This window comes from Physeter macrocephalus, chromosome 5 (genome assembly GCF_002837175.3).
Source record: "Physeter macrocephalus isolate SW-GA chromosome 5, ASM283717v5, whole genome shotgun sequence".
In the NCBI taxonomy this organism is placed as follows: domain Eukaryota; kingdom Metazoa; phylum Chordata; class Mammalia; order Artiodactyla; family Physeteridae; genus Physeter; species Physeter macrocephalus.
In genome coordinates, this window is record NC_041218.1 from 46,080,728 (window position 1) to 46,096,753 (window position 16,026).

At 39.3% G+C, this 16,026-nt stretch overlaps 1 protein-coding gene across 1 annotated transcript in view; it reads left to right on the forward strand.

Moving 5' to 3' along the window:
- Positions 1-16,026, forward strand: part of PDE1C (phosphodiesterase 1C) — a 554,160-nt gene that overhangs the window by 485,414 nt on the left and 52,720 nt on the right. Inside the window, 2 exon segments of the mRNA XM_028489915.2 lie at positions 7,566-7,796; positions 14,341-14,418. Of these exon segments, the coding sequence (XP_028345716.1) occupies positions 7,566-7,796; positions 14,341-14,418 (309 nt within the window).

A 16,026-nucleotide genomic window follows, 5' to 3' on the forward strand; every position in this document is an offset into this window, starting at 1 on the left:
ACGCAGGATCTTCCCGGACCGGGGCGCGAACCCGCGTCCCCTGCATCGGCAGGTGGACTCTCAACCACTGCGCCACCAGGGAAGCCCTTTTTGTTTGCATCTTTTTTTTTTTTTTTTTCATGCAGCACATTTATGAGGCCTTTATTCCTGCTTTTACCTAAATGAGGCCTGGCCAGTAGCCACCTCGGCCATTATGTTGGGTTAGAACGGGCTTTAATCTCCGTACATGCATTTTTATCTTTCATGTTCTCAATTTCCCTTCAGCCATTACTCAGGCTAACCTTCTAAGATGAAGGTAATGTGCAGGTTAACAGAAATTTGAAGACAGAAAAGTCATCACTCTTCCTACTAGAAACAAACCAAAAAAAACCCTGAAATCTGTTTTCTTGAAAGCTGAAATTCATTTGCTCATATGCATGTTTGTGTTTATTGAGCATGTGCTACATGATTCGTACATACTACATGCTCATGCTATAGTCTAGGTAGGAACACATCCCTGAGGTAAGTCTTAGGAAGCTGTGATGCCTGATTCCAGAGAGGGCACAGACGTGGATGGCTCTAGAGCTCAGCAAGGAGACTGATCTCAATGGGATTTGTGGAGGTGAGCCTTCAATAACAGTCAGTTTTTGCCAACATCTATTGAATGCCTACCGCATGCCAGGCTCTGTACTCTGTGTTATTCACAGAGGTGAATAAGAGACATCCTGTCCTCAAAGCTCGCAGTCTCCTGGGTGGGGCGGGGAGGCATTTGTACAGAGTTTCTTTCAAAGTAAGAACAGGAGTTCAGTTGAAGCCTCACACTCTTTGCCAGCACCTACTGGCCCCGAGCCCCAGACACTCACTATAGGCAAGGAAAGTTTTATCTCCCGTCACAGCATCCCACACTTTTATCCACCCAGTGTCTGCACAAGTGAGAAGAAGAGTAGGGGTAGGCAGGCACAGCACATTCTGGCAGTCTTGGTCCTCAAACACTGGGAGCAGGGGGCTGCTTCTAGTGTGGAAGAGATGAGACCTCACTGCTGGAGTTATTCAAAGGCCAACATTGTGTCCTGTCCAAGTGGCTGTTCAGTTCAGGTGGGGCAAAGGGTTTATCTTCACAACTCTTTTAAGGCATAATTGGGCCCTTATCATTTGGGGACAGAGGTTGCATCCTGAGCTCTGGAGGGAGCCAACGCCTCTTCCATATTTTAGGTGTGGCCTCTCTCAGTCTATTCAGATGCTTTAAACATTGAAATCCTCCCTGTTGGCAGGCAATGCAAGCAGCAATGGTAGCTACTGCATCATTTCAAAGAAGCACTCTCTTATAATCAATTACATTCATTACACTTGAAAATTCAGTTCCTGACAACACGCTATTGAAAGTGGTACTTCAGAATAATTTGTTTGCAATTATCTGGTTTACTAAAATTACCTTCTGAAACTAATCACCTGGAGGAGCATTAGACAGTTTATTTTCTAGGAGAAAATTGGCCCTTTAAAAAGAACAGATAAATAAGCACTCATATTTTTTAAATATGTGAGGTATGCTGATAGAGATAGTCTTAAGCTAACTTGTCCCTAACCTTGGTTGGGGTGCTTGAGAAGGCATCTTGTAGCTAGGATTTGAAGGATGCCTGGGGTTAAGCCATGAATTTGTAAAGGGAGAACAAGGAAAAAGGGGTAGACAAAGGCACACATATATTTCGTGGGAGGATAGTTTGGGTATCAAAGCAAAAGTTAGTTGGGGAAAGAGAGAGTTGAATCCCTACCTGCCCTGTGCTCTTTGGCAAATTCAGGCAGAGTCTTTGAGAAAAGTTCCCTTGGGGGGATGATAATAGACATCACAGAGTTGATGAAAAGAACAGAAATTACATATGTAAAGCACTGAGAACAGAGCCTGCACATGGTTAGTGCCTGATAAGTAGTAGCTGTTATTTTGAAAAACTGGAAAAGAAAATTGGAAGTTTGAATGCAAAGTTAAGAAGGTGGTGGTCAAAATGCCAACCTATAATTAATATTTTATAACATTTTCAGCTTCCCAATAATGCCGTTGGCTGGTTGGCTGGTATTAAGAAATTCAGTTTGCATCTGTTTTTCCATTGGTGATTGGTTTGTGCTATACTATTCCAGGCTGTTTTGCTCATGATTCTTTTTTACCAGAAAACCCCGATTTCAGCAAAGGCTGCCCTGCATGGGGCACTTGAATATATGTTGTTATTAAATTGATCAGAAATGGAATTGGATCTAAAGTCTTAGTTTTATTAATCAACCTGATTTACAAAGCTAGCTAGGCCAGAACGCATAGTTGTTAGGAAAGATTGAATCAGTATTTTTTCTACAGCTCTTAGGACTGAAAATCATTATTCCCAAACAAAAATATGTAGGTATAACAATTTGCACGTCTGATAAATATTGATCAGTTTCCATTCAGAATTTAATACTTTTTAAACATTTTTTTCTGGTGTAAGAATATTAGGTGTTTAGGTTACCATGCTGAAATATAAACAAAATATATAAAGAAGAAAATAAAAATCACTCATAACCTCTCCAGCCAAATATAACTACTGTTGAAATTCTGATGTAATTCTTTTTAATTTGATTTTCTATGCATATTTATAAGTAAAAATTTCCCCTTGAGATTATAGTGTATGTAATATAGTATTTTCCTTCTCTATTTCTATTTTGAAGATTTTATTCTGATACTGAATATTCTTAGAAAATATGATGTAAATGGCTACATTGTTTGGAATACCGTAGTTGAACCATTTCTCTGTTACTGAGCATTTTGGTTTCCAGTTCTTCATTATTGTATATAACATTGTTATGAACATACAAGTTCAGCAGTCTTTGAGCCTACATCTGATTATTTAGGGTAAATTTCTAGATATGGAATTCCTCTGTCAATGTAGATGAAAAATTCTAAAGCTCTTGATGTATATTATCAAATTTCTTTCAGGAAAGTTTTTTTTAAACTGTGTTCTCTTTCAGTAGAAGTGTAGTGAGAGTGCCATTTCCCTATATTTTCCCCCTTTATTTTTCTCATTGGGATGTTTATATTTTTATTACCGATTAATAATAACTTTTTATATATTAAGAATAGTAACTCTTCAGTTGACAAACTGTCTTGCAGTTTCTGCCCTACCTCTGTCCAGTTAGTTAGTTTGTCATATATTATACCTTTTAACTTTGTTTATGTTTTTTAAAAATATATCCTATTTTTATTTTACTACAGATTATCTTCATATTTTTTATTGAATTATGTCTCTATCAATGTAAATATGAAATAGTATATAATGATACTCCTTTGCAAGTGCTGAGTTTATTGAATTTTTAAAAATTTCCTCCATTGTCACTCAGTTTTTATTGAAACAATAAAAGATTTTCAACCTAGGTGATTGTAAGTAAATTGCTATTTTACAATTAACTTATTATTTAATATTATTTTAAATATTTGCATCAAATTTTATATCTAGCTTAACAATTATTTTTATTTAACACTATGATGTACTAGTTTTACTGTACATCATTAACATATTTTCCTCATTCTGATTTTTTTTTTTTTTTTTTTTTGGGGCCACACTGCATGGCTTGCAGAGTCTTAGTTCCCCGACCAGAGATTGAACCTGCTCCCTCGGCAGTGAAAGTGCAGAGTCCTAACCACTGGACTGCCAGGGAATTCCCTCATTCTGAGTTTTTAATGTTGATTGAATTTTTCTGTCAGCTGAAGCACTTTTGCTAAAATTTTTAGAAAGGTCCAGTGGGAACATCTTCTGACTCCTGAATTGGCTAGGAGTACCTTTCTGTTGTTCTTGTATGTAATCAAAGGTTGACTATTCAGAATTCACATAGTGTCTTGGTTGTCTTTATTAAGTTAGTTTCTCTCCTTTTCTTTCTTTCTCTCTCTGTTTGTAGATGGTTTAGGTAGGCATTTCAGAGAATTATATTAAGGAATAATTAGCCCAATATCATTTTTAACCAAGAACCTATAGTATAATTATTCAGAAAGGCAAATTAAATGAAGAAATCAGTGTATTTCTCCAAGATGCACAGACATTCAGTGTGGGATAGAACCAGCTCTCAGGAGGAATGTAACTTATAGATCATGAGGGCTGTGCTCTACCTTAAGTCTTTAGCTCCTTGCTTTTGGCCATTTTCATAATGATCACATCACTACAGATGGTGTAAAATGGAAAGCAGAAGGAAATGAGATTGATCTACAGTGTTTGCTTTCTACTAGTCTAGGAGCCTAGGAGTTCCATGGATGTTAAATCTAAAACCTGAAAAGTTAATTCTTTGTACATATGTCATCTCTGGAACTGTTACCATATACAAATTAATTGTTCTATCACCTACTTTGTCTCATAGTAGGAAAGATTTTATGTATATTAATACTTCACCTTGAAAATATAAGGGGATTGGATTATAGTGGAACAGCTGTTCCTTCTGTCAATTTATTTTCTCTTTTCTTATTTATGTGTTTGCTTGTTTTTGTCTACTTATTTTGAGTAGTAGCACTGGATGCTGATGGCTGATCACACTAATATCAGATATTTCAGAGATACAAAGAAGAGATAGGAGTAGAGTAGAGAAGTTGTAGAACATTTCAGAGCCATCCATTGGAACATGATTGCTGCAGAGAAAGGAATCATGTCGGATCTGATTATGATGTCATAAGAGCTACCATTCACTAATTTAAACATTAACTGCCTGCTGTCAACTGTAGTTGAGCCCAAACAGACTTGTTTCTGAAATGTACCCCCCGATTTTGGGGGGTTTTTTTTGCTAGATTTTCCATAGAAAATTGGTCTGACTCAGTTGTCAAGTGAATTTTTCTTGCTCAGATAATATGCTGCGCTCTTGTAGCAAAGCAGAATTTAACACCTTCAGCTTTCATCAAAATTACTTTTAACTTGAGGATATTTTGAATGTTGAAAGTTTGCAGTAGATTCAATGGGGATTCTGTGAGAGGATTATACATTATTTTACCTGATATCTGAGTATAAATGAATTCTCCTCCCCCTTGGCCCTCTTTCCCTCTCTGTGTAGTAAGTACAGTCATCTTTTTACTTACCTATAAGCAAGCACAGTTAAATGGCTAGTTTTTTTCAGGATAGGACTTTAGGGTGTGTATAGTTCCTGTATTTTATACTGGCCTGGATTGCTGATGATGGAATATGAGTCAGGTTCATTGGCAGATAGGGTGAATCACACCCTCTGTGTACATTTCATTTAGTCAACAAATACTCCATGAGCATCTGCTAGGTGCCAGGCATTATACCAAGCACTGGGAATTCAGTGATGGAGATGACATTTGACCTTTGTCCTCGGGGCATTACAGAAGGAGAAGAGGAAGTCTGGACGAACATTCTAGGGAGCCTTCTGTGGGCCTGCAGCCTACTTGAGAATGCCGTCTCCCTATCTTCTGCAAGAGCATTCTTTTACTCTTTAGTTGTACCTTTCTGTAGGAGTCAGAAGACATATTATACTATATATGCACATAATTATGCAATTTTGTTAAGAAATTTTTCCTTACCTTTTCACTGTAAATTATAAACACATCCTGTTGGTAGGTAGAATATCATGAAATATTGAATGGCAAACATTTAAAATTTAAATCAGTGCTTATCAATCCTTATTGCATGTTAGACTCATCTGGAGAGCATTAAAAATATCCTATTCTTGCCCCTCTCCCTCCAGAGTCTGATTTAATTTGTCAGGGGTGAGGCCAGGGAATCGGTTTGGATAGGTGGTTGGATGAATCAATGAAAGGATGAATGAAAACTTCATAATATATTAAGGAGGACATCTGAACCAGGCAAATGTAAGGGCAGGAAGAGTAAAATGAAGCCAGAGGTCATAGACATGCACAAAATACAACGCCCTAAAGCCCGGAGAACGTGTGAACCTGGAACCAAATCTGGGCTTTGTGCTCTTTAGCAGCTGAAACAAAGGGAAACGTGATCACATGCATAACCACTCTGGTGTCCATTAGATTAAAATCTCACTTGTCATCTATGAAAGCCAGCTGTTTTCAGGACCAGGGCTAACCAAGGGAAGTAAAGAAGACCCCTGGTAATGTGGTGTGGGGCATTTATAACACATCTGGAGAAAAAAATGCAATAATGCTTTTCACAGTGGAGGTTGGAAGCCCTTTTGAGTGAATTGAATGCTAGACAGTGAGTCTGTAGACCTTAAGGGAGGATTGGTTTCTGTTAGGTGCCTTCCATTGGTCTCTGTAGGTTACTTCCTACAATCCAGCTCCACTTCATTGCCTCCAAGGCTCTGCATGATCTCAACCTTGCATGTCCTTGGTCACTTGACCACATCATCTGTCACTAACCCCTTACTAAATTTGCTTTAGCCATACTGGCTAACTCATTGTCCCTGGAACATACCAAGCTCATTCCAGTCTTACGGCCTTACACTTTTTATTTCCTCTGCCTGGAATGCTCTTTTTTCTTGATTATTGCATGGTCAGCAATCCATCATTCAAGGTTTGGTCAAATGTCACCTCCTTCCCTTATGCTGATCGTGTTCCATCATATTACTCTGCTTTACTTTTTTGTAAAACTCTTTTCACCATCTGAAATTATCCTAGTGATTTGTTTGCTTAATTATGATATTTTCTACTCTATAAGTCTTCTTGCTTGCTGCTGTATTCCCGGTGCCTTAAACAGTACTTGACACTGTAGCTGCTCAATAAATATTAGTTGAATGAATGTATCCATTTTTTCATGAATCCTTGACCATAGGGAATTACACTATGTTTTTGATTAAACACAGAGCCAGACCATTTCACAGTCAACCAAATTGGAAATAAGGCTGACATCCTCTCATTAAAGAGGAAGACACAGACCAGTATCCCTGGCCAAACTAAAGGCCACCTCTCATCCTGTGGACAGTTTGAAGACCATGTTTTTTTGTGAGGCCTAATTACCCTCCTCCTACTTTTAAATTCACAGACAGTGGCCTGCAACAGTATTATTCTAGTGGTGGTTATTTTCCCTGTATTTTGGTTTTGTAATCAGTTTTTTTATGTTTAAACTCCAGTTCCTAAGCAAATCTGCATGAAACTTCAGTTTTTACTGGGCTGTCGGAGAGCTTTGTAATGTCTCTGAGCCTCAATTCCACGTTTGTAAAATAGGGTTACAATAATAGTAGCTGCCATATGAGGTTGAGAATGAGAGGACGTAATCCTTGGAAAGCACTTAGTATAATACCTGGCATAGAGGACACACTCAAGAGAACTTATTGATGGTAATATTAATATTAATAATGCCAATTACAGTATTGGTTTATTAATTATTATTATCCTTATTATTACTTTCTCCCCATCCCCTTCTTCTAACCCACTGTTTTCAGAAATGACATCACCATGAACAGATTTTATTGGTTTCCTGAATATACATACCAATCTGACTTGAATTAACCAAAATTATACCCCAAACACACAGTAAACACATTAGGTCATTTTAATGCATTAATTCCCAATGCAAATTCTTGCTTTTGTTCAAAGAGGCAATTCTCCTAATGGCATGACCTCTTTTTATCTTTTCTCCACCTTTCCTGGCTTGTTCTGGATGCAGAGGAGAAGGCCAAGAAGGAAGCAGAAGAAAAGGCTCGCCTGGCCGCAGAGGAGAAGCAAAAGGAAATGGAAGCCAAAAGCCAGGCTGAAGAAGGTGCATCTGGTAAAGCCGAGAATAAGGCATCTGGGGAAGCTAAGAATCAAGTCAACGGAACAGGAACAAACAAAAGTGACAGCCCTCGTGGGAAAAATTCCAGAGCTGAGAAGTCATCAGGAGAAAAGCAGCAGAATGGTGAGTAGGATTGCGCTGGTGAAAGGCTTTTTTCAGGGTGCTAATGATGTGATGAATGGACGCTGGCAAAGAACTGCCCCTGTGAGGACAGGTCACAGAGCAGGGCTGCCCTGGCCATCCAGTGCTGCAGATCATACCTCCCTAGGCTGTGGATCCTATTAGGATCCCATCAAAAGCAGCCAGAAGCTTGCTTAGGCCATGCTCTCTGGGGAGATTTATATCTTTGGGGCCCTTTCCAGCTGGGTAGTTCTAGAGACTGGCCAGCGCCTGCCTATCAGCAGGGGAAATTCCTATTAGCAATCCCAGCACATTCCTGAGTGTTAGCACAGGAATGAATGAATAGAAAGGCAGTCTTCTGTAGGTACCATCCCCCGGCAGGGCCGGCACTCATGTCTGCCTAAGGTCTATTTCCATAGTATCGTCTATATATCTGTAGGTGAACAAGTGTATACATTAGGATGACCAGTCATCCCAGTTAGCCTGGGAATGAGCGGTTTCCTGGGATTCAGGGCTTTCAGTAGTAAAACCAGAAAAGTTCCAGACAAACCAGGATGAGCTGGTCACTGTCGTGTGCATACAGTTGATGATTTCTTATATTTAATGCAACAAATATTTATTGGTTAACAACTCCGTGCCAAGCACTGCTCTTGGCACTGAGAATTTAGAAATGAAAAGGCCACAAGAAGTCCACAATCTCCTAGGGGATATGGACACCCTCAGAATTAATTCTGAGCCAGTAACAGTAGTGGCATGGCAGATAAAATACCCAAGGGCCATGTGCAGAAAAGAGTAGCTTTGTTGGGTCTGGGGATTGCAAGATGTAGTAATTGTCAAAGAAAGCTTCAAGAAGAGGTGATGTCTAAGCTGCGTTTCAAATGCTGAAATTTGGGGGGGCACAGGGACTTCTCAGCCAGAGAGAATACAATGAGCTAATGCATAGGGGCATGGAATTGCTTACCTTGTTTAGGGAAGAGCAGGAAGTTCAGATACACTGGAGCTTTCAAGTGCTAGGCTGTGACATGGTCGTTTGGCAGTCAGACAGACCTGGATTCAAGTCACAGCTGTGCCTCTCACTTCTTGCTGTCCTTGGCCAGGTTACTTAACCTTCCACTGTCTCTGTAAAATGTGCATAATAATAACTGCTCACAGCCTGGGCCACTTGTGAGCTTCCAATAATAATAATGGTAGCAAAAGCAACAATGACAATAAAACAACTAGCATTTATTGATTTTATACCAGATGCTGTTCAAAATTCTCTCTTGGGAATTTCCTGGTGGTTCAGTGGTTAGGACTCAGCGCTTCCACTGCAGAGGGCCCAGGTTCGATCCCTGGTTGGGGAACTAAGATCCGGCAAGCCACGTGGCACAGCCAAAAATTAAATAAAAAATAAAAGACCATCCTTTAAAAAGAATAAAAATAAATAAATAAATAGATAAATAAATTCTCTCTTTACATATTCACTCTCTCACCTGCCTGGTAGGTCCAGGTGATCTCCTCTGAACCATGGTCTAGCTATTATGCTACACAGCCCAAGTAAATGAGAAATACATAGAAAGTGCTTAGCACGACGCTCTCCAATTATTTTTGCAATTGACATATATAACATGTAGAACAGAAAACAATGTTTTAATACATGTAATAATGATAAGAGCTCATGTCAGGACTTCCCTGGTGGCACAGTGGTTAAGAATCCACCTGCCAACGCAGGGGACACGAGTTCGATCCCTGCTCCCGGAAGGTCCCACGTGCCGTGGAGCAACTAGTCCTGTGTGCCGCAACTACTGAGCCTGCACTCTAGAGCCTGTGAACCACAATTGTGAGCCCACGTGCCACAACTCCTGAAGCCCTCGTGCCTAGAGCCCGTGCTCCGCAACAAGAGAAGCCACTGCAGTGAGAAGCCCGCGCAGCGCCAACGAAGAGTAGCCCCCGCTCGCTGCAACTAGAGAAAGCCCGCGCACAGCAACGAAGACCCAACGCAGCCAAATAAATAAATAAATAAAATGAAAAGGTGTTTTTAAAAAAAAAAAGCTCATGTCATGTTCCAAGAGCTTTGCCTAAATTCCTTCAGGTAAGCCCCACGAACACCCCAGGAGGCAGGGAAGGCCATCATCCGACTTGCCCAGCCCCTCAGCAGCCAGGTTCTGGAGACAGCTCATAACTAGTTTGCTTTGTATTTAAGCGCATCATAGGTCAGAAAATATGTTCAATTCAATAAGAATTTCTAATACAGCTGTTGGAGTTTTAGAAAGCAATGCAAAACACCCCTGTCTTCCCCTACTGAGGGTGGAACCAACTGAGAGGGAGATACCAGAATCAGAAAGTGATCACAGTGTTAGCTCCACTGCAACTGGAGCTGAACTGGAAAACACAGACTTGATCTGCTGAGCACACGGGCTTCTGCACACATCTGCCCTGAACTGGGCATGGCCCACGGGACACTGGCAGAGCAGGTGGGATCAGGCCTCGCCCCTCACCCCCCACTCCACATCTAAGCAGGCTGCTTCTGCAGTAACAGAAAAAGCGTGTGTCTCATGGAAAACGCATCTCAGAGGGGACTGGGGGCTGGAGAAAGGGGCGGCTGGGCTGAGCTGTACATACTCAACTCTTCCTTCTAGATGAGTCTCTCCTTCCCAGAGGGGGAATATGTAAGGACTGGTGAGAAAGGCAAGATGTGTTTCTTCCCTACTTTTTTTTCTTTTAGGGAAGTGGGTTTAAAATGTCTTTCCCTTAATAAAAACAGCCATTATTATGTCAGTAAGTTATGGAATGCTTAATATGTGCCGGACACTGTACGTGGGATTTTACATACATTAAATCATTTAAAAATCCTAACAACTGTATGAGGTAGATATACTCATTTCCATTTTGCAGATGAGGAAACCGAGACTCAGAAAGGTTAAATCACTTGCTTAAGGCCAAGCAAACATTAAGTAGAGATTTCAGGTCAAATAGGAATATGTGAGTCCAAATTCTGTATTCCTTAACCAGCATGCCCTTATTTGTGAGGTTCAGTGCTGTTGGTGAGAGTAGGAGATAGGAGAAATATTGAGACCCAGCTACTGTCCACAAGAAGCTTATAATCTGTTTATTCCAGAGGTTGGCACACTCTTTCTATAAAGGACCAGACAGTAAATTTTATGCTTTGCAGCCATACAGTTTCTGTTGCAACTACTTAACATGCCTGTTTTAGTACAAAAGCAGCCACAGATAACATGTAAACAAGTGAGCATGGCTATGTTGCAATAAAACTTTATTTATGAAAATTTAAATTTTCACATGTCATTAAATATCCTTCTGTTTTTTCAACCATTTAATAATATTAAAAACTGTTTTCAGGTTGTGAGACCTCTATGACCAGGTATTGGGGCCACGTTTGGCTCATGGGCCATAGTTTGCCAACCCCTGGTCTGGTCAGGGAGAGAAACCAATGAATACAAACATGCTGGTCACAAAGGAGGTTATACATTCTACGAGACAGGTATAAACAAATACCCAGAGAGGGCAGAGGTGGCAATAATTTATTCTGAAGATGGTTAGGGGAGTGCCTGAAAGAAAACAGGAGCCTGAGCCTTCAGCTAGGCTGGATTGACTCACAACTGCGTTCATTTCCCAAAGTAAGCAGTAGTCTACCATTTCCCTTAAAAATTAAGTATTAAATGAGAGGTGGGAAAAGAAATCAATTTTGAGCAATAATAACAAACGCTAATGGTGGTTCGGGACTTGGTTGCAGCAGCCTAATTAAAATGATTTATAACTGCACAGAAAGGCTCTTTTGTTTCCCCCTGTTTATTGAATAACAGCTCACATCAGCCGTTAGTCCATATTCAACCCATGGGAAATTACCTAATGGATTCTGTTCAAGGAACATCATCAAACAAACATGTGTCACTTTCCCGGCACCCTTCTTTGTGGTCGCTCAAGATACTTCCAGGATGGAGCTGAAGGATATTGGCTAATTGTGGTTCTAGACATTTGGTCCCCTATCAGCAATCATGGGAACCCCTACGCTTTGGTCTCCATGAAGGTACTTTCCCCTTTAGCCTCCCCAGCCCTGACTGAGGAGAAGGCAGGCTTCCACAGGCTGCTGGCTAGCATCCAGCACATCAGACTACTCCTGCTGACTTCTGGAAGACATCCCGGCCTTGCTGCAGCTGTGGGTAAAGCTCCAGTCCAGGGCAACCCTGAAACCTTAAAGTATTGTGCATTAGAGGTGTGAAGTCTCATTGAGGAAAGAAAGACCATTTTTCTGTAGGGAACTGGTTTGACTACAAGGCTCAGGATCATCCTTGAGTTCATTGCTGACATCCTTAAAATAGGGAAAAGCCAGTGTTTGAACTGTTCCATGGGGTTTCCAAAGGAATCCATCTATTTTGGCCATTGGTGGTGGTAATGTGCAATGACCATGTGCTTCACTCAAACTCCTCCTGCTTGCACTGTGGCCAGAGTTGACTCCCCTTCCCTCAAGCTTAAAATTTGTCAAATTCCATTAAAACTACTTATTTTGTTGAATGTAACCTAAAACGGTCTTGAATTATCCTTGGGTAACCATTTCTATATAAATCTATAGGCCAAAGGCACTTAAAAATGGCAACAGTAAATGGAAGTCTGAAATCTAGAACTTAAGCTTCATAGGGAAGTTGCAAAATACAGTACTTGAGAGCTTGGCCTCTAGAATCAGACCTATCTGTGTATGTTATGGTAAATTACTTTATCTGTGCTTTAGGTTCCAGGGCCATAAAATGGAGATGATTCTGTGAGTTTTTGCTTAAGACTATTTAATATTTAAGCAAAACCACTTTGTAGAAAGATCAGTTGGTCATGGCTTTGTCAGATCAATGGCTTAAACCAGATCTAAAGTAGCCAACAGGAGCAGTTTTGCTATAGCAGCAGACATTCTTGCAAAGTTTGGGGCAGAGATGCAGCCTGAGAGTGTGTGAAACACATTCAGGAGAGCAGTCCACTGCACTCAACACAGCTGGCCTGAGCAGCGTGTGACAGAGTGTCCGCAGTGAAGTCAAGGAAAAACTCAAACTTGGAAAACATCCTCAATCATTTGGTGACTTTTTTATTCAGCAAATTGATCACTTAGTGAATTAATCTTTGATGAATTTGTCTACTTTCAATAATCGTACCTTCATAATGGCGTTGCTATGAGAATTTAATGAAATGGTGCATGTAAAGCATTTAGCACACTGCCTGGCACAAAGAAAGTAGAAAAGATAAATGTACCCTTCCCGCCTTGGGCCCTGCTCCCCGCTTCCTGGCTGCAATAATTATTAGGGTCTTTTTACTTTATTAATGCCAGTAATTTAGGAGTAATCTATTCTTGGTTTTATGCAGGCTAAAAAGAAAGCCGCCATCAGTAAGATTTGTAAGAAAAATATCCAAAACTTGAGAATAAACCTGAGAGAAGAAATACCATGTCTTTTCAATGTCACACTGGCATATTGTCAAAAAGACCTGCCCAAGGATTATTTAACTGTCATAGGCAAACTTTTTCTGTGTAGGCCCAGATAATAAATATTCCTGGCTTTGCATGTCTCTGCTGCAGCTATTCAACTCCACCATTGCAGCAGGAAAGCAACTACAGACATTATATAAATGAATGGATGTGGCTATGTTCCAGTAAAACTTTATTTCCAAAAATGATAACAAGCCAGATTGGCCCACGGACAATAATTTGCTGACCCCTTGTTTTAGAAGAACACGACTATGTTTAACTTTGTCATTTACTATTTGCTCAAGCCTAGGTACTGTGAAGTTATATACTAACGTGTAGATTTTTGACTACTAGAGGAGATAACCCCAACAGTTATAGTTTTATTGCTCTGTAGGACATAACCAGTTTCGTCTCTAACCTAGCAATCTTATTTTAACATATTTCTAAAATACCTAGAAATATCCATTTCCTTAAATGCTCTTGGAACCATCCTTACTCTCTTCCTGGTTCCTTCATAAATGAATTAAATAAATTTTTGACACGTGTTCACTCTACACTGGTGTGCATAGTGTTTTTTAACTTTTACATATTACATTTCAACAAGTTCATTAATTAAAGTACCATTTACAGCTCTGTTTTAGAATAACAGCTGTCATTGAGTGACGTGCCAGATAGCACATTCAATACCTTAAATGCATTTATCCTTATATTATGCCTATAAAGTAGGTATTATTTTCACCATTTTGCAGATAAGGAAAAGCACATAGAAGTTAAATAGTAGCTATTAATTGATATAACTTACAGTAACCCAGGTTTTTCCTCCCTCCACAGCCTAATAGTAAAGCTGAACTGCCTTCCTTGGAAAATAAACACCATTGACTTAAGTACAATCCTGTTTAACATGAACTTTCAGTCTTAATTTCCAAATCATAATCCGATTTCCAGGACCTAATCCAGTTTCCTGATATTTACACTCAGACATGTAACCCCTCATGACTAAAATTATGTGTTGTTTTTTCTTTTTTACCTTGACAGGTTTAAAGATATTTATAACTTCCCTGTTAGCTTTATACATGTACTGTTTGTCATGTTTATTACTTTCAGGTGACTTGAAAGATGGTAACAATAAGACAGACAAGAAGGATCAATCCAATGTCAGAAATGAGTCAAAGAAAACAGATGGTAAGAGCATAATTCCCATTATATTTTTCCATAAATTGTGCAATTTAATGCAAACTTGTTAGATTTACACATAAAGTTGCAATTGTGTGAAACTGTTAATATAGTCTTACACCCTGAAAAAAACATTCACTACATTTAAAGAGTACTATTATCCCTTTTTCAGTAATTTACAAATTATTGTTGTATCTTTTCCCTTCCACCATACTTTCTCCATCACAAATGAGTTCTATACTCTTTCTTTTCACACTTGCCATTTTTCATTGTAAACTTGATGAAAAGTTGATTCTGGGCTTGCTGATTATAATGGCATGGAATATAAGTCTTTGTGAATTATACCGCGTAAACGGGAAATGTTCCATGTTTTCAGTTTTCAATTTTTTATACCTTTAATGAGTTATTATTTTGGGGAAAAACAAAAACAGAAATCTGTTCAGTGTTATCAGTATGTTGGGAGGCCCACATACTGGAGAATGTGCATAGCTGTAGAATACAGTTTGATCAGCAAGAGTATGTCTTAAAGGCAAGCTTTGGATGACAATCCCAGACCAGTTAGAATGAACCTACATTGTAATGGGCTTCATGAGCACTGCTTTTACTTTGCATAAATAGCATTCCATTCTTTATAAAATCTGAAAGTTCAAATTATATTGCCCTCCAAACTTTGGACCATCGGATTGAGAAAACTACTCTCACCTTTTATATAATCCTCCTGTTTCAATTATAACATGGGCTTATTCCTAGTTATCCCCCCATACATATAAATGATATTAAACTAAAAATGAAAGTTTTAGGAAGTGGTTTTTTTAGGGTCTCAGACTCTTTGAACCATACCTCCCTGCAGACATTGTATTAGATGCTAAGCTATTCTTTGAGTAGTTTGGTTAGTCAGAGAAGAACAAATGCAGGGTAATCAGGTTGAGGAGTAAGAAGAAATTTGAATACAACTTATACATCTGTTAAAAAGAGAGAATTGCCTTTAGTTTTCATCTCTAAGCCATTGTGATAGGCTCTCTTTACCCATATGCATGAAATCAGTTCTTTCTTTGAAGATCATTCAAATAATTCACCCCAGGTGTCTTATCACATAATATCTGGGGAACACACATGTCCAGTTTTTTTACCAAATTGTTTATGCAAATGGAAACCACTTGCTTAATACATACCCTCCTTGAATAATTGTGACTAAGACATGAATTACATGGAGATAAAATAGGATTCAGAATGATAGTCTCTTCAGAATGATAGACTCTGTTATGGATAAGGTTTGTTCAAGTACCAGACATCATTAGACCCAAGTCAAGGTAACACAAGCCAGAATATGTACAGTAGAGGAGAATGGTGTTAGTTATAAACCCAGCACCTGGACACCTGACCCATCCTATATCCAGTGACTGACCCATCTGAATTCCTACAGCATAAAAGCCCAGAATAAACCAATTCCCAGATCTTTAACACGGGGTCTTGAATCTTGTTGTATGTTTGTATCGTGCTATAAATAACTGTTGCAATGTATTCATGTGAGCATTGTAGGTTAAATTGTATCACCTTCATTACACCCTTTTATTTTACCTGTGTCTTTTTAAACTGAATTATCACCAGTATTTTAAA